The sequence below is a fragment of the Erinaceus europaeus genome, chromosome 13, assembly GCF_950295315.1.
Source record: "Erinaceus europaeus chromosome 13, mEriEur2.1, whole genome shotgun sequence".
Classification (NCBI taxonomy): Eukaryota; Metazoa; Chordata; class Mammalia; order Eulipotyphla; family Erinaceidae; genus Erinaceus; species Erinaceus europaeus.
Genome location: NC_080174.1, coordinates 63948778 through 63970078, shown reverse-complemented (window position 1 = coordinate 63970078; position 21301 = coordinate 63948778). Strand labels below are relative to the sequence as shown.

Here is a 21301-nt window from a genome sequence, read left to right as displayed (position 1 = left end):
TATTTGGTGAAATACAGTGATTCAGTTTCATTCTTCTGCATGTTTCAACCCATTGTTTCCAACACCATTTGTTGAAGAGACTCTGCTTTCCCCATTTAATAGTCCGGACATCTTTGTCAAAGATTAGATGTCCATAGGAGTGGGGGCTCACTTCTGGGCTCTCAATTCTATTCTACTGGTCAGTGTGTCTATTCATGTTCCAGTACTAGGCAGTTTTGATGACAGTGGCCCTATAATACAATTTGAGATCTGGGAGTGTGATACCTCCGGTTCTGTTCTTTTTTCTCAAGATTGTTTTGTCAATTCTGGGTCTTTTCTGGTTCCAGATAAACATTTGTAGCATTTGTTCTATTCTCCTAAAAAATGTGCTTGGGATCTTGATGGGGATAGCATTAAATTTGTAGATGACTCTGGGTAGTATATTAATTTTGATGATGTTAATTCTTCCAACCCATGAACATGGAATATCTTTCCACTTCTTTGTGTCTTTTTCAATTTCTTTGAGTAGTGACTCATAATTTTCAGTATACAAGTCTTTCACTTCTTTGGTTAGGTTTACTCCTAGATATTTTATTGTTTTAGTTGCTATAGTAAAAGGAATTGATTTCTGTATTTCAATTTCTTCTAGCTTAGTGTTTGCATAGAGGAATGCCACTGACTTTTGAATGTTAATTTTTTAGCCTAACACCTTACTATATTGCCTGATGATTTCCAAAAGCTTCTTGCTGGATTTCTTAGGTTTTTCTGTGTATACTACCATATCATCTGTAAATAGGGAGAGTTTGACTTCTTCTCTTCCAATCTGTATGCCTTTAATTCCTTGCTCCTGCCTGATTGCTATGGTAAGAACTTCCAACACTATGTTGAATAGTAATGGTGATAGTGGGCAGCCTTGTCTAGTACCTGATCTGAGTGGAAATGCTTCCAGTTTTTCACCATTGAGTATGATGTTGGCTGTAGGTTTTCTATGTATAAACTCCACTATCTTCGGGAATTTTCCATCTATTTCCATTTTTTGTAGTGTTTTGATCATAAAGGGATGTTGTATTTTGTCAAAGGCTTTCTCTGCATCTATTGATATGACCATGTGGTTTTTGGTCTTGCTTTTGTGGATGTGGTGGATCACGTTGATTGATTTACGTATATTAAACCAACCTTGCATGCCTGGGATAAACCCCACTTGGTCGTGATGAACAATATTTTTAGTATACTGCTGTATCTGGTTGGTTAGGATTTTGTTCAATATTTTAGCATCTATGTTCATCAGAGATATTGGTCTGTAGTTTTCTTTTTTGGTTGTGTCCCTGTCTGCTTTTGGTATCAGAGTGATGTTGGCTTCATAGAAGCTGGCAGGGAGTATTCCAGTGTCTTCAATCTTCTGGAAGACTTTTTTTTTTTTATAATTTATTTCTTTATTGGGGAATTAATGTTTTACATTCAACAGTAAATACAATAGTTTGTACATGCATAACATTCCCCAGATTCCCATTTAACAATACAACCCCCACTATGTCATTCATCATCTTTCATGGACCTGTATTCTCCCCACCCAACCACCCACCCCAGAGTCTTTTACTTTGGTGTAATACTCCAATTCCATTTCAGGTTCGACTTGTGTTTTCTTTTCTAATCTTGTTTTTCAACTTCGGCCTGAGAGTGAGATCATCCCGTATTCATCCTTCTGTTTCTGACTTATTTCACGCAACATGATTTTTTCAAGGTCCATCCAAGATCGGCTGAAAACAGTGAAGTCACCATTTTTTACAGCTGAGTAGTATTCCATTGTGTATATATACCACAACTTGCTCAGCCACTCATCTGTTGTTGGACACCTGGGTTGCTTCCAGGTTTTGGCTATTACAAATTGTGGTGCCAAGAACATATGTGTACACAGATCTTTTTGGATGGATGTGTTGGGTTCCTTAGGATATATCCCCAGGAGGGGAATTGCAGGGTCATAGGGTAGGTCCATTTCTAGCCTTCTGAGAGTTCTCCAGACTGTTCTCCACAGAGGTTGGACCAATTGACATTCCCACCAGCAGTGCAGGAGGGTTCCTTTGACCCCACACCCTCTCCAGCATTTGCTGCTGTTACCTTTTCTGATGTATGACATTCTCACAGGAGTGAAGTGATATCTCACTGTTGTCTTTATTTGCATTTCTCTGACAATCAGATACTTGGAACATTTTTTCATGTGTTTCTCGGCCTTTTGGATCTCTTCTGTGGTGAATATTCTGTCCACGTCCTCCCCCCATTTTTGGATGGGGTTATTTGTTGTCTTGTTGTTGAGTTTGGCAAGTTCTTTATATATGTTGGTTATTAAACTCTTATCTGATGTATGGCATGTAAAGATCTTCTCCCATTCTGTGAGGGGTCTCTTGGTTTGGGTAGTGGTTTCTTTTTCTGTGAAGAAGCTTTTTAATTTGATATAGTCCCATAGGTTTATACTTGCCTTAGTCTTCCTTGTAATTGGATTCGTTTCATTGAAAATGTCTTTAAAATTTATGCGGAAAAAAGTTCTGCCAATATTTTCCTCTAAGTATCTGATAGTTTCTGGTCTAACATCCAAGTCCTTGATCCACTTGGAATTTACTTTTGTATTTGGTGAAATACAGTGATTCAGTTTCATTCTTCTGCATGTTTCAACCCATTGTTTCCAACACCATTTGTTGAAGAGACTCTGCTTTCCTCATGTAATAGTCTGGGCCCCTTTGTCTAAGATTAGATGTCCATATGTGTGGGGCCTCATTTCTGGGCTCTCAATTCTATTCCACTGGTCAGTGTGTCTGTTCATGTTCCAGTACCAAGCAGTTTTGATGACAATGGCCCTATAATACAGTTTGAGATCTGGGAGTGTGATGCCTCCGGTTCTGTTCTTTTTTCTCAAGATTGTTTTGTCAATTCTGGGTCTTTTCTGGTTCCAGATAAACATTTGTAGCATTTGTTCTATTCTCCTAAAAAATGTGCTTGGGATCTTGATGGGGATAGCATTAAATTTGTAGATGGCTCTGGGTAGTATATTAATTTTGATGATGTTAATTCTTCCAACCCATGAACATGGAATATCTTTCCACTTCTTTGTGTCTTTTTCAATTTCTTTGAGTAGTGACTCATAATTTTCAGTATACAAGTCTTTCACTTCTTTGGTTAGGTTTACTCCTAGATATTTTATTGTTTTTGTTGCTATAGAAAAAGGAACTGATTTCTGAATTTCAATTTCTTCTAACTTAGTGTTTGAATAGAGGAATGCCACTGACTTTTGAATGTTAATTTTATAGCCTGACACATTACCGTATTGCCTGATGATTTCCAAAAGCTTCTTGCTGGATTCCTTAGGTTTTTCCATGTATACTATCATGTCATCTGCAAATAAGGAGAGTTTGACTTCTTCTCTTCCAATCTGTATGCCTTTAATTCCTTGCTCCTGCCTGATTGCTATGGCAAGAACTTCCAACACTATGTTGAATAGTAATGGTGATAGTGGGCAGCCCTGTCTAGTACCTGATCTGAGGGGAAATGCTTCCAGTTTTTCACCATTGAGTATGATGTTGGCTGTAGGTTTGCTATATATAGACTCCACTATCTTCAGGAATTTTCCATCTATTCCCATTTTTTGTAGTGTTTTGATTATAAAGGGATGTTGTATTTTGTCAAAGGCTTTCTCTGCATCTATTGATATGACCATGTGGTTTTTGGTCTTGCTTTTGTTGATGTGGTGGATCACATTGATTGATTTACGTATATTAAATCAACCTTGCATGCCTGGGATAAACCCCACTTGGTCATGATGAACAATCTTTTTGATATACTGCTGTATCCGGTTGGCTAGAATTTTGTTCAATATTTTAGCATCTATGTTCATCAGAGATATTGGTCTGTAGTTTTCTTTTTTGGTTGTGTCCCTGTCTGCTTCTGGTATCAGGGTGATGTTGGCTTCATAGAAGCTGGCAGGGAGTATTCCAGTGTCTTAATCTTCTGGAAGACTTTTAAAAGTAGAGGTATTAGTTCTTCTTTGAAAGTTTTGTAGAATTCATTTGTAAAACCATCTGGTCCAGGACTTTTATTTTTGGGAAGATTTTTGATAACTGTTTCAATTTCATTAGCTGTGATGGGCCTATTCATGTTATCCACTTCCTCTTTACTTAGTTTTGGAAGTTGGTAGGTATCTAGGAAATCATTCATTTCTTCCAGGTTCTCTAGCTTGGTGGCATATAGTTAGTTGTTCATAGAAGCCTCACATGATATGTGGAATTTCTGCAGTGTCTGTTGTGATTTCTCCTCTTTCATTTACTATCCGATTTATTTGGGTCTTCTCCCTTTTTTGTTTTGTGAGTCTGGCTAAAGGTTTGTCGATTTTGTTTCCTCTTTCGAAGAACCAACATTTACTTTCATTGATCTTTTGTATGGTTTTCCTATTCTCAATGTTATTTATTTCTGCCCTAACTTTAGTGATTTCTGTCCTTCTGGTTGCTTTAGGATTCCTTTGTTGTTCTTCTTCTAGGTCTTTGAGATGTGCAATCAGGCTGTTTATTTGTGCCTTTTCTTGTTTCCTAATGTGTGCTTGTATAGCTATGAACTTCCCTCTTAGGACTGCTTTAGCTGTGTCCCAAATATTTTGATAGCTTGTGTCTTCATTTTCATTGAACTCTCAAAACATTTTGATTTCTTCCTTGATTTCCTCTTTGACCCAGAAGTTGTTAAGAAGTGTACTGTTGAGCTTCCACATTTTGGCACTGTTACTAATCTTTTGTTGATTGTTAAGTGTTAGTTTAATTCCACTGTGGTCTGAGAAGATGCTTGGGATGATATCAGTGCTCTTGAATAGGCTGATGCTGTCTTTGTGGCCTAACATATGGTCTATCCTTGAGAATGATCCATGTGGATTTGAGTAAAATGTGTATTCTAGTTTCTTGGGATGAATGACTCTGAAAATGTCCAATAGTTCTAGTTTATCTATCTCTTCATTTAGCTCCCTTATGTCTTTACTGATTTTCTTCCTGGGTGATCTGTCAAGTTGAGAGAGTGGGGTGTTGAAGTCCCCTACTATGATTGTGTTACTGTTAATATATTGCTGTAGCTCTTTCAGTAGAAGTTTGATGTATTTAGATGGCTTCTCATTGGGTGCATAGATGTTAATAATTGTTAAGTCCTCTTGATTGACTGATCCTCTGAGCATTAAGTAGTGTCCATTCCTATCTTTTTTAATCTTATCTATTTTAAAGTCTATCATGTCAGATATGAGAATAGCTGTTCCTGCCCTTTTTTGTGGGCCATTGGCTTGAATGATAGTTTTCCATCCTTTCACTTTAAGTCTGTGTTTGTCTTGTTGAGTTAGGTGAGTTTCCTGTAGACAACATATTGTTGGGTTGTGTTTTCTGATCCATCTTCCTACTCTGTGTCTTTTAATAGGTGAATTCAGGCCATTGACATTTATTGATATCAAAGATTGAAGATATTTTAACGCCATTCTTGTAGAGTTTTAGAGTGTTTTGATATATGTCCTATTTGTGGTGGTCTGGTTGTTTATAGGAGACCTTTCAGAACTTCTTTCAGGGCAGGCTTGGTGATGGTTGCTTCCTTCAACTGTTGCTTGTCTGAGAAGGTTTTGATGCTTCCATCTAGTCTGAATGACAATCTAGCAGGATATAGTATTCTTGGCTGAAAGCCTTTCTCATTGAGCACTCGATAGATATCTTGCCATTCTCTTCTGGCCTGTAGTGTTTGTATGGATAAGTCTGCTGCTAATCTTATGGGTTTTCCTTTGTAGGTGACTCTGTTTTTCTCTTGCAGCCTTGAGGATCCTTTCTTTATCCTTATTCCTTTCCATTCTAAGTATGACGTGTCTTGGTGTCTTTAGGTCTGGGTTAATTCTGTTTGGGACCCTCTGGGCTTCTTGAATCTTTATGTCTTTGGTGTTGTCTAGACTAGAGAAATTTTCAGCGATTATGGCCTGGAGAATGCTTTCTTCCTCTCCTTCTCTTTCTTCCTCTGGTAAGCCAATAATGCGTATATTGTTTCTTTTGAAGTCATCCCATAGGACTCTGTTGTTGTTTTCAGCATCTCTTAATCTCTTTTTGAGATCTCTTACTTCTTTTGTAGTTGTCTCTAATTCATCCTCAATCTTGTTACCAGCCACTTAATCTCTCCCTAGGCTCCTCTCTGACGACCAGCCACATGTGTTTGCACTCACTGGTGATTTGGTGGGTTTCTGGAGTCGTTCTAGTCCTGTCTTGTTGTGGTCCCAGGTGGTCTCTTTTGGTATTCCTAGTTGATCCAGGAGAGGAGAGGAGAGGAGAGATACAGATCTACTACTGCTCATAGCCCCGCCTCATTTTTTTTTTAAATTGGGGAGATTGGCGGTTTACAGTTGACAGTAATATAGTAGTTGGTAACATGTTCAAGATTTTAAAATAATTTTTTAAATTAATATCTTTGGGTGGTGGCACACCTGGTTGAGTACACATGTTAACAATTTGCAAGGACCTGGGTTTGAGCCCCCACTCCCCACCTGCAGGGGGAAAGCTTTGTGAGTGGTGAAGCAGTGTTGCAGGTATCTGTCTCTCAGTCTCTCTCCATTTCTATCTCCTCTACCCTCTCAATTTCTGACTGTCTCTATCCAATAAATAATTATAATTAAAATTTATTTAAAAAATTATCTTCATTTATTAGATAAAGACAGTCAGAAACTGAGAGGGAAGGAGGTGATATAGAGGGAGACAGAGAGACACCTTCAACACTGCTTAAACCTGGGTTAATCTGGGGTCCTTGTGCATTGTAACGTGTGCTCAACTAGGTGAGCCACTACTCAGTTACCATGTTCAAGATTTTTAAAAAACATATTGTTATTTACTAATGAGAGAATGAGGGGAAGGAAGAAGCAGAGCATCGCTCTGGCACATTTGACACTAGGGATCAAACTTAGGACCTCATGTTTGAGAGTTTAGTACTTTACCCACCACACCAACTCCCAGACCATTTAAAACATTCTTGTATGAATGAATATATCTCTCTGAGTGAGCATATGCTGACATGTGTTTATTTTTGTGCCTCAGTTTTTTTCCTCTTCACTTATAATGACTTTATCATTAGTATTCTTTGTCCATGTCTTTAAGAATTCTCTGCAGTAAGACTTCTTTATTTTATTTTATTTATTTAATTTTTTGAGGATTATTTTTTATATTTATTTATTTATTTTCCCTTTTGTTGCCCTTGTTTTTTTATTGTTTTGTAGTTATTGTTATTGATGTCATCATTGTTAGGACAGAGAGAAATGGAAAGAGGAGGGGAAGGCAGGGGTAGGAGAGGAAGACAGACATCTGTAGACCTGCTTCACTGTCTATGAAGTGACTCCTCTGCAGGTGTCGAGCCCGGAGCTTGAACTGGATTCCTTATGCCAGTCCTTGTGCTTAACCCACTGCGCTACCATCCAACTCCCTGCAATAAGACTTCTAAAAAATAATTAGTTTTATTTCATTGATAGAGAGATTAGAGAACTGCTCAACTCTGGCTTATAGTGGTGCTCAAGATTGAACCTGGGAGCTCTGGGTCCCAGACATGAAAGCACTACCTTGAGCATACACGTTACCACATGCAAAGACCCAGTCTCAAACTTCTAGTTCCTGCCTTCAAAGGGAAGTTTCATGAGTAGTGAAGCAGTATTTCAAGTAGCTCTCTTTCTCTTTCCCTATCTATTTCTTTCTCCTCTCTCAATTTCTCTCTGTCCTGTCAAATAAAATGAAAGGAAAAAAATTAAGCTTTTTATTTATTATTGGATAGAGACAAAGAGAAATTGAGACAGAATGGGGACATAGAAAGATAGAGACAGAGAGACACCTGCAGTCCTGTTTTACTATTTGTGAAGCTTTTCCCCCTGCAGGTGGGGACCAAGAGTTTGAACCCGAATCCTTGTGCACTATAATGTGTGCACTTCACGAGATACGCCACCTCCTGGCCCCTAAAAACTGATTTGTTTTTTGGCCCCTGAACTCTGATGATAACCCTGGTGGTGGTGGTGGGGCAGTGGGGAACAGAGAGAAAGAAAAAAGAAAAGAAAGGAAAGGAAATCTGGTGTGCACAATTACTGTTATCTCCCTGGTCTGCAGCAGGACTTTTAAAATTTTTAAAAAATATTTATTTATTTTCCCTTTTGTTACCCTTGTGTTTTTTTTATTTGTTGCTGTAGTTATTGTTGATGACGTCATAGTTGTTAGGACAGAGAGAAATGGAGAGAGGAGGGTAAGACAGAGAGGGGGAGAGAAAGATAGATACCTGCAGACCTGTTTCACTGCGCATGAAGGGACCCCCTTGCAGGTGGGGAGTCGGGGCTCCAACCGGGGATCCTAAGGCTTGTCCTTGCGTTTCGTGCCATGTGTGCTTAACCCGCTGTGCTACCGCTACTGCCTGATTCCTTGCAGCAGGACTTTTAAGGGTTGTGTAATAATTTATTGTGAGCTAATAGTCTAATACAGTTCATCAAAACCTTACTTCTGGATCTGCACATGTGGATGATTTCTAATTTTTCTTCATGTGATGGTGCAGTGAACATCTTTAACATAAGTTGGAAAGTGATTCAGGTTATTTTACTAGAATGTATTTCTAGAATTAGAATTAATGGATCCAAGTGGAATGGACATCTTAAAGATCCTTGAAACATGGGGCAATGTGGCAGAGAAGGGTGGTTTTGGAACCATGAAAGAGAGACAGAAGCGGTTGACAAAATTGTTCATTTGGATAATGCAGTGCTTTGCATGACCTATGTTTGAGCCTACCTCTTACTAAATTGAAGGAATCTTTGGTGCTGTAGTGTCTCTTATAGAGACAGAGTCAGACAGACAGATATGGAGGCCTGGGACACCAGGTAGGCTGAAGGCATGGACCTCTAATCTCCTTTCCTGCTTTACACTCTACACCCTCCTATTTCATACTGTGATCAGTGCCTCTCATTAAGTGCTTAAGGTATCTGATCTTTAAATCTCCCAACAACTCAGTGGGCGGGACAGGATTGTTGCCACTTTGGCTTATTAGATTTGTATTGGTTCACACAATGGTTGAGCAAGGCCTCTTCAACAGTTACCATTGCACCTCTTTTATTCCCCCACCCCCTTTCTATTTCTTCTTGCCTTTTCTCCTTTCTCTTCTGTCTGGGCTTTTTAGACTTGCTGCTTTGGCACTAAATAAATTGTTTTTCTGCTACTGGTAGAGCTCAGGACAAAAGGCTGGTAGGGGAAGGCAAATGATTGCTCAGGAAGAGACCACAAACAGCGACTACTGGAGAAGCATCTCCCTTTCTACAAAGTCCCTCAATGATTTTTTCCCACTGAAATATAGGGCAAAATGAGGTTGCTATTCACCCCTTGAGTTGGGGTCTTGGCAGGGGAGAAGCTCTTGTACAGCTCCTGAGAATGGCCATTTGTGGTTTCTATTTCAGCCCCGTCTCCTGGGAGAATTTCCTCCTCAGAAGTGGTTCTTGCTGTGACTCTGCCTGTTTTGGGACTCCTGATTTTGGCTGGCATTGGCCTTATCTGGAAGCAAAGAAGATCAAAAGGTAAGTAAGTGGTTAGAGAGCTCAGGATTGGAGTAGGAACTTCTTTGTAAAGTGGTCTGGAGAAAGGAGATGTGGACAGGATGGTTCTCAATTAGTGGGAGACCTTGAAAATTGGCTTGGAAGTAACTGCTGGGACTGTGTTCTTGGGTTTAGGCAGTAGGGAGGGTCAAAGAGACACTATAGAGAGCTCTTGGGAAAAGCTGTAACTTCTCATATTTTGAAAAATTATAGGGCATCTAATCATACCAGTCTTTTAATGAATTAGGAAATCCAAATTCTATCAAGTTATCTTTATACATATAGTGGCATTTCACAGAATCTCAGGTTTGCAGAGGACTTTGAAAGTCATAGTTCAGTACTCCTTCTGATAGTTTGAAAAGGAGAAAAGTTCTACTCATGCAGCTTGGGCTGTTTGTGGACAATTCCACCTGTTAGAAAAAATCCTCTTGAAAACTAATATCTCCCCCCTCCCCCACAGAGAAACTTCTCTATGAACAGGTGATGGAGGTAGGTAAGTGTCTTGGGCTGGGTGAGGATGCTTCTCTGTTTTGCTCATATTTATGCTCCTTGTACCCACTAATCTAAATTCTCTTCTTGAAACCCCCAACATATGCTGTCTTTGGTGGTGGAATCAAACCTGTCATTTCTACTTTTTACTGACTTCTCATTGTAATAGCTTGCCCCCTGATATGTTGAAGACTTTTGTCTCTAGACTTTTTTCTTTTTTTTTTTTCTTTTTTTTTTTATGCTGTGGGAATCATGTAGGTTTCATGCTGAAGTGAAACCATTTATTCATCCAGCAGTAAGTGATAATTGTCTACAAAACTACAAGTTGCTAGAGTTACAGTGGTGATTGGCAGTGGACATAGTCTTTGCTCCCCTTGGAGTTTTCAATCTGGCCAGGAAACTAATGTGTGGATTAAAAAAAGGTACATGACAACCATACAGACGCTACACAGGAGTTCTGAGGGCTGTAGAGACCATGATCAGGAGAAGCTGAAAATGCTGAAGAGATGGGAGCCGACTGACTGCCCAGAGGAAGTCCTATTTGATTTGGAGAATGGGCATGTACTAGCAAGAGGGATGAAAAACCATCCCCAGCAGAAAGAACAACTTGAGAAAGAAACACGGTCAGGTAGAGTGCAGAGTTTATTTGAAGAACTAAGAAGGTGGAGCAGTAAGGGGAGCAATGACAGGGGACCAAACTGTAAGATCTTGCAGATCTTGGAATGGGTTTTAGTGTTTCTCCAGAGCAGTGACAAAGCAGCAAACAGAGGTATGCTGGCTATAATTGTGCTAGAGAAACTCTGTAGTACTGAGATGATTGCAAAGGGAACAAGGTAAAACCTGGGCAAAACATTGGACCACTATTTCTGCAGTCTGCATGAGAAATTATGGTTTAGAGTTAATGATAGTTACAAAGGCAGCAAAATCAGTTAAGAGTCAGGGACCCTCAAGATAATGGCATACAATGTCATTTTTTTTAAACTTTCCTTCCTCCAGAAAATCTTCTCTCAGACCACGCAAAAGAAAAAGGTAATTATAAATTCAGAGTAAGGGATACATAGATATAACAAATAACAACATTTTTTCTTCTATATAAATGCTGATAGTCGGGGATGAGTGGTGGAACACCTGGTTGAGCACACATGTTACAGAGCACAAGGACCTGGGTTCAAGCCCCTGGTCCCCACTTATATAGGGATAGCTTTGTGAGTGGTGAAGCAGTACTTCAGGTTTCTCTCTGTTTCCCTCCAAATCACTTCCTTCCCTCTCAATTTCTGGCTGTGTCTATCCAATAAATAAAGATAATAAAAACTAAAAATTAAAAAAATAAATGCTGATAGTCTATACATTACATATGTACACACACATATATATTATCCATTAAAATCATTGGGATTTACTTTCCATTGTCAATGGGGCCATAAGGCTGATGGAAATGCCACCAAGCCCTTTTAAAATGTATGAATTTTGACCTTGGACCCATGGCTCAGGAGAAGAAATGAGATGCCAAGATCACTGCATCTGGAACCATTCCTGAGCCAGTGACTAGTCTTCCCAGCTAGACTTTCAAAAGACAGAGCTGTTGGGGGTGGGGGGCGGGGGCAGGGGGCGGGGATGAGATATGGCCAAGACTCAGGCAGACTTGGGTTTGAATTCTGACTCCTTGGTCAGATTTCCATGCCACAGACCACTATAAGAACTCTGTAAAATTGGAACAGTGATAATTGTATGCACTTTACATTGTTGAGAAGATTTAATGCCTACTTCATTATAAGAACTGAACACAACAGATGGAGGCTATTAATGGTATAAATGGTAAAAAATGGATTCTCAGAGGTCATAGCCTCTGCACTTTCATCACCTCAATACCTAATGCCTAAAATATGCTCAGACCTTAGTGCAGGGCCTGACAGTGGACTCAAATATGTAGATTAAACTCTTACTCACTCAATCCCCTGCTTTTCTTTCTTTCTTTTTTTTAGGGAGACTCCACAAAGCCCTGAGTAAGTTCTGCTCTTCTTTGTCACAAACCTACTTCTGCTGCCATCTTTGTTTTAGAATGAATGTTTCAGTTTCACTTCCTGGGGCAGAAGGGAGGGCAATGGTATATCAAGCTATGGAGGTTGGGTATTGCAAGGCTTTCAGAGGTCTCTTTTTCTCAAATATTTCCTGCATGATTGTCAACTAGTCTCAAAATGGGAAAGGCTTTACTGAGAAGATAAGTTTTGGTGAAGTCACTTGGATGATCCATATATATCTTTATTGGGGGATTAATGTTTTACAGTTGACAGTTAATACAATAGTTTGTACATGCATAACATTTTCCAGGTTTCCACATTACAATACAACCCCCACTAGGTCCATCCTGTTCCATGGATGATCCTTTTATGGCCTAGGCATGCCATCCTCTGGTAGGGTCCAAGATGAATGGATTCTTACTAAATCTTATATGTAGAGCAGTGCTTCTCCATCCTTACATGTGAGAGAGCCTCCTTAGAACAACAAACTTCACACCTGGTTTTCCATCTTCTATTAAAATATGCATGAGTGGCCCAAGAGATGGTATACTTGGATCTAACAGTATGAGGTCCTGAGTTCAATCACTGGCATTGCTGGAATCATGTTCTGGTTCTCTTGCCCTCTCTTATAAATAAGTAAACCTATTAAAATATGCTTGAGAAAATTCAGTAAACAGTGAGAACTTTTTTTTCCGTTAGTGATAGCTTTTTGTAAACTTAAAAAATTTGAATTTATTTTCTTGATAGAACAGAAAGAAATTGAGAGGGAGTGAGATAGAGAGGTAGGGAGGGTGGTGTAGAGAGAGAGAGGGAGAGAGGGAGAGACCTGCAGCACTGCTTCACTATGAAGCTTTCCTTTTGGTGGTGAGGAATAAGGGCTTGAACCTGAGTCCTTGTGCATGATAATACATCTACCACCCAACCCCACCTTAATGATAATTTTAAATGAATGTACATTTTATTACTATTTTAAAAAATATTTAAAAATATTTATTTATTTATTTCCTTTTGTTGCCCTTGTTGTTTTATTGTTGTAGTTATTATTGTTGTTGTTATTGCTGGATAGGATAGAGAGAAATGGAGAGAGGAGGGGAAGACAGAGAAAGGGAGAGAAAGATAGACACCTGCAGACCTGCTTCACCACTTGTGAAGTGACTCCCCTGCAGGTGGAGAGCTGGGGGCTCGAATAGGGATCCTTATGCTAGTCCTTGCGTTTTGTGCCATCTGCTCTTAACCCACTGCACTACTGCCCGACTCCTTTATTATTTTTTCTAACATCTTTTGCACACATTAATATTCTCATTACCTATGTGTGTGGGGTATATTATCTCTAGTCTGCAGGTCAGGGCTGACATATACAGGAATTGTTGGGGCCCCGTGACCCATGGCTGAGAGCAATTGCTGTTGTTAACATTGTTGATCTGGGGAGCAGGAAAGGGGGATTCAGGCTATTGCTTTCAAGATGTGCCAATGGCATATAAATAGAATGGGACTGTAGCATTAAGGGAATGTAGATAAACCCTTGTTCTGATTTGTCACACTGTCTTTTTATTCTTTAGAGAAACTCCGGAGTGAACTGAGTAAGTTTCACATGTTTTTATAACTTCCAAACCAACTTACCTCATCTTTATTTTACATTGTTTGGGATTCTATATTTTTAAATCATGACTTTTGTTTTCTCTCTTACAGAGTTAAAAAGAGCGGCAGCAAATTCTGGTGAGATGCACTTTCTGTTTGCAAAGTTTTCCCTTGTAGGTATCATATGCACTTAACCCAAGTGTGCCACAGCTTGTCCCCCATTTTCCTCGTACTAGACCCCCACATTCTGAAAATTCTCTATTTTTCCTTTGCTTTAAGATTTAAAAAAAAATTTTTTTTTATATATCTTTCAGGCTGGAGGAGGGCCCGGCTACATTTTGGTAAGTTAAAACTGCCAAATAGATTAACATTTAAGAGTTTTACTGCTCTATTTCTTTGGCATGGAGACTGTACTTAAGATTTTAATAAGGGAGTCGGGCTGTAGCGCAGAGGGTTAAGCACAGGTGGCGCTAAGAACAAGGACCGGAGCAAGGATCCCGGTTCAAGCCCTGATTCCCCACCTGCAGGGGAGTCACCTCACAAGTGGTGAAGCAGGTCTGCAGGTGTTTATCTTTCTCTCTCCCTCCCTCTGTCTTCCCCTCCTCTCGCCATTTCTCTCTGTCCTATCCAACAACAATGACAACAATAATAACTACAACAATAAAACAAGGGCAACAAAAGGGAATAAATGAATAAAATATTTTTAAAAATCCTTAAAAAAAGATTTTAATAAAATCTGCATGTCTATGAAATTTAAATGTTTTTCATGATTTTTGGGAGTCAAATTTAAGATTTAGAAAGTCCCCCTTCCTTTAGAACAATGTTTGATTTAACTTTTTACATATTTAAAGTAGTTTTTCTTATGTTTGTTGGTTACTTGTGTTTCTTTTTCTTTCTTTCTTTTTTTTTTTTTTTTTTTTTGCCTCCAGGGTTATTGCCCTGGTTCGGTGCCTGCACAATGAATCCACTTCTCCTGGAGATCATTTTTTCCCCTTTTGTTGCTCTTTTTTTTTTTCATTGTTGTGGTTATTATTATTGTTATTGTTGTTGCTGTCGTTGGATAGGACAGAGGGAAATGGAGAGAGGAGGGGAAGACAGAGAGGGGGAGAGAAAGACAGACACCTGCAGACCTGCTTCACCACTTGTAAAGCGACTCCCCTGCAGGTGCAGAGCCGGGGGCTCAAAGCCGGATCCTTACTCCAGTCCTCGCACTTCGCACCATGTGCGCTTAACCTGCTGTGCTACCGCCCGACTCCTGGTTACTTGTATTTCTCAACTGTGACTTTTCTGCTCCTGTTATTCTCGTTGCTTTTTGATTTGTGAGGATGTTGTGCAAAGTTTATTAACTCAGACAGGGAAGACAGCATAATGGTTCTACAAAAAGCTTTTTTGCCTAAGGCTCCAAGGTCCCAGGTTTCAATCCCCAGTGCCACAATAAGCTAGAGCTGATGAGGCTTTAATGTCTGTATTTCTCTCTCATTAAAATAAAACAAAATAAAATAAAATAACATAACATAAAACAAAACAAAACAAAATAAAGCAAAGCATATTAACTTTCAATATTTCCCCAACTTATATTTATGACTATTTGCATTTTAATTTATGTATAGCATTTGTTTGTATGTTTGTTTTTGATGCATGATGTTTTTTTTTAGATAGTCAGATTATTGATCATTTCCTGTGTAGTCTTTTCCATACTTTCAGGCTTGGAAAGTTCTTTCAGTTTTGCAGCTGGATAAGTAAACAGTGCTTCTGTCTCTTTCTACACATCTATCACATTCCTTTTTCACTGCAGGGTCAATTTTCTTGGGGGTGAGTGACTGACAGTATCAGGGGAGAAGGAAATATGCTGGGCAGGTGTCACTACAATGTAGACCACCAAAAGCTGTCTTATTTTATTCTAAAATGTTTATTCTTCTCTCAATTTACTCCTGTTTCGTTTTTTGAAGCTATTTGAATGCTATTTTTTGTTTTCATCACTTTGAAGTCCTTATTAATTTTCCACACTGGTGAGTTAGGTGGTGGTGCACATATCACCCTGTGCAAAGACCTTCACAATCGGTGAAGCAAGTCTGCAGGTGTCTATCTTTCTCTCTACTTCCCCTTCCCTTCCAACTTCTCTCTATCCTATATAGAGAATAATAGAGAGGAAAGAAGAGAAGAGAAAAAAAGAAAATAATGGCCACCAAAAGTCACACTGTCTTCTGAATTGACCACTTGAGAGAAAGCCAGGTCACCTTGTCTGGCATTCTGGAAACTCAAATGCTTCTCACACTCAGTCTATCTTACTCCCAATAGATTTTTATGGATTTAACTCTCCAAGGAAAACCCTGTTCTTAGGGAAGCTGGGAGACTTACTGTAACCTTCATAATTCATAATTTTATTTGTTTACTTATAACCAGATTACTGCTCAGATTTGACTTGTGATGGTGCCAGGGGTTGAACCTGGGACCTCAAAGTCTCAGGCATGAAAGTTTTGGCATAGCTACTATGCTATCTCCTTGGCTGCAATTAACAATTTTAAAGAAGCATCTATATAGTATCATTTAAAAAAAGATAATAATAGGGCAAGGAGTTATCATAATGGTTACACAAAAGACACTAAGGTCCTAGGTTCAAGCCTCCACATCACTGTAAGTTAGAGCTGAAAAGTTTTCTGGCTAAAAAGAAAAACAAACAAAAAACACAGAGTAAAAAAGAAAATAATAAGCAATAATTTTAGGTAACAAAGTACATATCATTCACTCATTGTGTCAAGGAGGCACCACCTCATGCACTAGCTCTTCAATTCTACACAACAACTCTATCATATAAGTGCTATTTTTTATTATTTATTTATAAAGAGGAAACACTGACAAAACCATAGGCTAAGAGGGGTACAACTCCACACAGTTCCCACCACCAGAACTTCACATCCCATTCCCTCCCTTGATAGCTTTCCTATTCTTTAACTTTCTGGGAGTATGGACCCAAGGTCATTGTGGGATGCAGAAGGTGGAAGGTCTGGCTTCTTGCTTCCCCACTGAACATGGGCATTGACAGGTTGATCCATTATCCCAGTCTGCCTCTCTCTTTCCCTAGTGGGGAAGGGCTCTGGGGAAGCTGAGCTCCAGGACATATTGGTGGGGTTGTCTGTCCAGGGAAGTCTGGTTGGCATCATGCTAGCATCTGGAACCTGGTGGCTGAAAAGAGAGTTAACATATAAAGCCAAACAAGTTGTTGACTAATCATGAACCTAAAGGCTGGAGTAGTGCAGATGAAGGGGAGAGGGTCCTCTGTTTTGTAGATAGCTAGTAGGCATATTTTAGTTATATTCCAAGGGCCTGTGGCTATACTAGTTTTTTTTTTTTTTCCCTGAGCCTGAAATCTGATATGCAGGTGAATCCAAGTTATTGTCTGGGGAGATGATGCCATGGCTGGCTGGAAAAAGGACCAGAAAGCTGGACCAGGGAAGAGAGTAGCTCCCACATATGGGAAAGATGTATAAATACTGTTGACTGTAAACCCCATTGATTTGATGTGACCTGGGGTCCATAATCAGCTTAGGAGGCTATGTGACCTCTGCATCCCTGTAGATCTGACCTCACATTCTGTGGTCATGAGTAGGAACATTTCAAGCTGCCCCAATATCAGGACCAATCTTCCTTAGATGTAGCATAGAGTATGTTGTCCAGCCTCCCTTCGGAGGATGGAACATTCTCTACCGTTGTTGATCTAAGTTGAGGGATAAGTGCTATTATTATCATTATTCCCACTTGTAGATGAAGAAACTAAGTTTGGAGATGAGTAACAAGTCATGGGTAGGGGTAGATAGCATAATGGTTATGCAAATTGTCTCTCATGCCTGAGGCTCTACAGTCCCAAGTTCAGTCCCCTACACCACCATAAACCTGAGGTAAAATAATGCTCTGGTAAAATAATAATAATAATAATAATAATCATCATCATCCAAGGTTACATAACTAACATACTGCTAGTACTCAAACATTTTACATAGCTGCTGGGTCTAACATCAGAACTCACTATTTATATAATAAATATAATGTGCAAAAGAAGTAATTTTTTTTAGAAAGTCATTCTTTTTTTAAATATTTATTTTCCCTTAAAAAAAAAAGAACTCACTATTTATACATTAGATTCTTTTGTACCACCAAGGTCAAAGGCTTCCTTAAGGCCTAAGGCAACATCACAGAGTACACATCTTACTCTTTTACTTAATTTAATACCAGGAGATCTAGAAGACTAGAAAACAGTACTTTTTGGTTCTAGGACAAAAGGAGGAAGGGGAACCAGGAATTAAAGTATGTCAATGACAAGAGTTGCAGACCTAGAGGTTCTTTTCCTTTTTTTTTTAAAAATTGTTATTATTGCATAGACACAGAAAGAAATTGAGAGGGGAGGAAGAAATAGAGAAGGAGAGAGACAGAGAGACACCTACAGCCCTGCTTCATCACTTGTGAAGCTTTCCTTGTATAGTTGGGGAACGGCCTTGAACTTGGGTCCTTCCTCACTGTGATGTGAGTGCTTACTGATGTGCACCACCACCTAGCCCCTGAGATTATTTTTCCCTCTAAGTGACTGAATAATCCTTTAATATCTATCCTTCTGAAACCTCACAACTCTCTTGACTATCTGCAGTGGCGGTGACCTTGGACCCAGATACAGCACATCCCAAACTCATCCTGTCTGAAGACCGGAGATGCGTGAAGCTTGGAGACAGGAGGCAGCCTGTGCTTGACAACCCCCAGAGATTTGACTTTGTCGTTAGCGTGCTGGGCTCTGAATACTTCACAGGAGGCTGCCACTACTGGGAGGTGTACGTGGGGGACAAGACCAAATGGATCCTGGGGGTGTGCAGTGAGTCAGTGAGCCGGAAGGGGAAGGTCACCGCCTCACCTGCCAATGGGCATTGGCTTCTGCGACAAAATCGTGGGATGGAGTATGAAGCACTCACCTCCCCACAGACCATCTTCCGATTGAAGGAGGCCCCGCAGTGTGTGGGCATTTTCCTGGACTATGAAGCAGGAGTGATTTCCTTCTACAACGTGACTGACAAATCCCACATCTTTACTTTCATCCACAGTTTCTCTGGCCCTCTTCGCCCTTTCTTTGAACCTTGCCTTCACGATGGAGGGAAAAACACGGCTCCCCTAATCATTTGTTCAGAACTCCAGAAATTAGAGTCATCAGTAGTCTCCAAGCCAGAAAAAAAAAGCTGTGCGAATGGAGACGTGGCCCTGAAGGCAGACCCTTCCTTACATCCCATTCCCGGTGAACTCTTCCCACATACAGATAGCATCCTGCCCTGGTCCTCTGACCTTGGCCCTGCCCTGCAAGGACTCAAAGCTCCCTCTTTCTAGACAGCCTCATTTCTTGCTCTCCCACTATCCCACCCAGTGCCTGATTCTGGAACATCCTCTTTCCTCTTTAGATTTAAGTTTTCCTTTACCCTGGAAGGGAATTTTGAAAACACAAATAGACAATCAGACTAAGTCTAGGTGATGATGTTGAGTGTGTCACTGAGCTATGAGGGTTCTCTAATCTATGGAGTATTTAGAAGAAAGTCATTCTGTTTCATCCTGCAAATGGATGTTAGTCAGGCCTACTTACTTAACCCTGCCAAAAATTGCTTTTCTCCTTTTTTTCTCTTTGAAACCAAAACTTCTAAGCCCCAAAGCCAGTTTTTGAAAATTAGACAGTTTTGTACCATATTAACTTTTTTTTTCCAGGAATATGGAGTGGGGACAAAGGCAGAGGGGCAAAACCTGTCATCTTTATTTCCTAATGTCTAGTACAGCAAAGTTTGGTGACATTTAGAGTTGAAATACATATTTTGAAACCAATTTATCTATCGATGACAGTCAGGTGCAAAAATTTTTAAACATGGCAGTCATAATCCTTAGAAGACTCAGGAGTACCATCAGTTGGGAGCAAGGAATAGTTTGACTTTAAATCTGGCTTTCAAAAGACAGATGGAACTAGCCTGTTATGCTGACCATTTTGAGCTCTCTCCTGGGATTCAGAGAAGCCCAGCTTGAAGAAATAGCAGTTAATATTTAATAAACCATTTAGGGGTTCCTTTCACCAAATACATTATACTGGAAAACTTGACTGTGTAACAAACAGCCTGCAGAGAATCGACAGAATCATGAGATCGAGTATGAAACACTCACTTCCTCACAGACCACCTTCTGATTGAAGGAGCCCCCATAGCATGTGAGGCTATTTAGAATGTTGATTTCATATAGGAAGTTGGTAGACCAGATAGATATAAGGATAAAATAACATTGGGAGAGGGTACAGAAAGATCTCTTGCCCCATTAAGTCATACCACAAATGTGATCTGGTCTCTTTGTGGAGATACTGGATATTAGCTCACAGAGGGGTAGACAGTTTTACTTAGCAGAAACTAGAACTGTATATTTTTCAGAGACAATTCTACTAGTTTCTACATTAGTCAAGACTTACCAGATTGAAGGCTAACAGGCTTGAAACTCAGGAAAAACTGTTTCATCTTGAGTTAAGTAGAAAAATAGAAAGTCAGGTAAGAAGACCTCTCTCTTACTTGGGATTACTTTTTTTTTCCTATTCAACTGATTAGTGGGACCCACCCACACTAGGAAGGCAAACACTCAGTCTACCAATTTGAATGTGAATTTCATCCAAAAACGTTCCAATGAAAACACTTAGAACAATATTTCACCAAATATCTGGGCATCCTTTGGCCTGTCAGTTTTTGACACATTAGCTCAATTATCACAGTGGCTAAGGGGTATTTTTGTTTTCTTTTGTATAGTTGTTAAATAAAAGTTTGGTGACTGTTATTTGGCATGCTATTCTTTTCATTGTGAATGAGAATGAAAGGAGATGCTGTTATTTTCAGTGTTTACTTTGGGGTGGTAAGAGAAAAACACATTATAGGGACTGGCATGAGGAACCTGGTTCAAGCTCCCAGCTACCCACCTGTGGGGGTCACCTCACAAGCGGTGAAGCAGGTCTGCAGGTGTCTATCTTTCTCTCCCCCTCTCTGTCTTCCCCTCCTCTCTCCATTTCTTTTTGTCCTATCCAACAACAATGACATCAACAATAATAACTACAACAACATTAAAAAAGGATTAGTTTCCAAACCATCCTAACACATCCTAAGCTCTAGCCACAGTTAAAAACAGTCACATTTTTTGTTTGAATCTATCTTCTCAGCACTTTATATATCAATTTATAAACTAATGATATTTGTGAAGGATTTATATTTCAATCATCAATACACAGTTTCAAACATGCTTTCCTGAATATATTAATCTTTTTAAATTTAAAAAAATTATCTTTATTTATTTATTGGATAGAGACAGGTAGAAATTGAGAGGGAGGGGGTGAGAGGGAGGAAGAGAGACAGAGAGACACCTGCAGCCCTATTTCACCACTAGTGTGGCTTTCTCCCTGCAGGTGGGAACCAGGGAATCAAACCTCGGTCCTCTTGCATTGTAACATGTGCGCTCAACCAGGTGCGTCACCACCTGGCCCCAAATATCTCAATCTTAAAGCTAACTTACATTGTCCACACAGGGCACACCCAAGATAATTTACCATAGGGAAAGAGAAATGACATTTGTGGAAGCATAAGCTATATTTGTCAGCTCACTTAATCCTTACAAC

General features: G+C 39.6%; 1 protein-coding gene across 1 annotated transcript in view; it reads left to right on the top strand.

Annotated features, from left to right (window-relative positions):
* Positions 1-20470, top strand: part of ERMAP (erythroblast membrane associated protein (Scianna blood group)) — a 32908-nt gene extending 12438 nt beyond the window's left edge. The window contains exons 6-13 of the mRNA XM_060206078.1: positions 9428-9544; positions 10023-10055; positions 11048-11080; positions 12034-12054; positions 13629-13649; positions 13759-13785; positions 13962-13988; positions 18287-20470. Coding sequence (XP_060062061.1) covers positions 9428-9544; positions 10023-10055; positions 11048-11080; positions 12034-12054; positions 13629-13649; positions 13759-13785; positions 13962-13988; positions 18287-19008 — 1001 coding nt within the window. The 3' untranslated portion in view covers positions 19009-20470. The remainder of the gene's footprint in view (positions 1-9427; positions 9545-10022; positions 10056-11047; positions 11081-12033; positions 12055-13628; positions 13650-13758; positions 13786-13961; positions 13989-18286) is intronic.
* Positions 20471-21301: the final 831 nt, after the last annotated feature.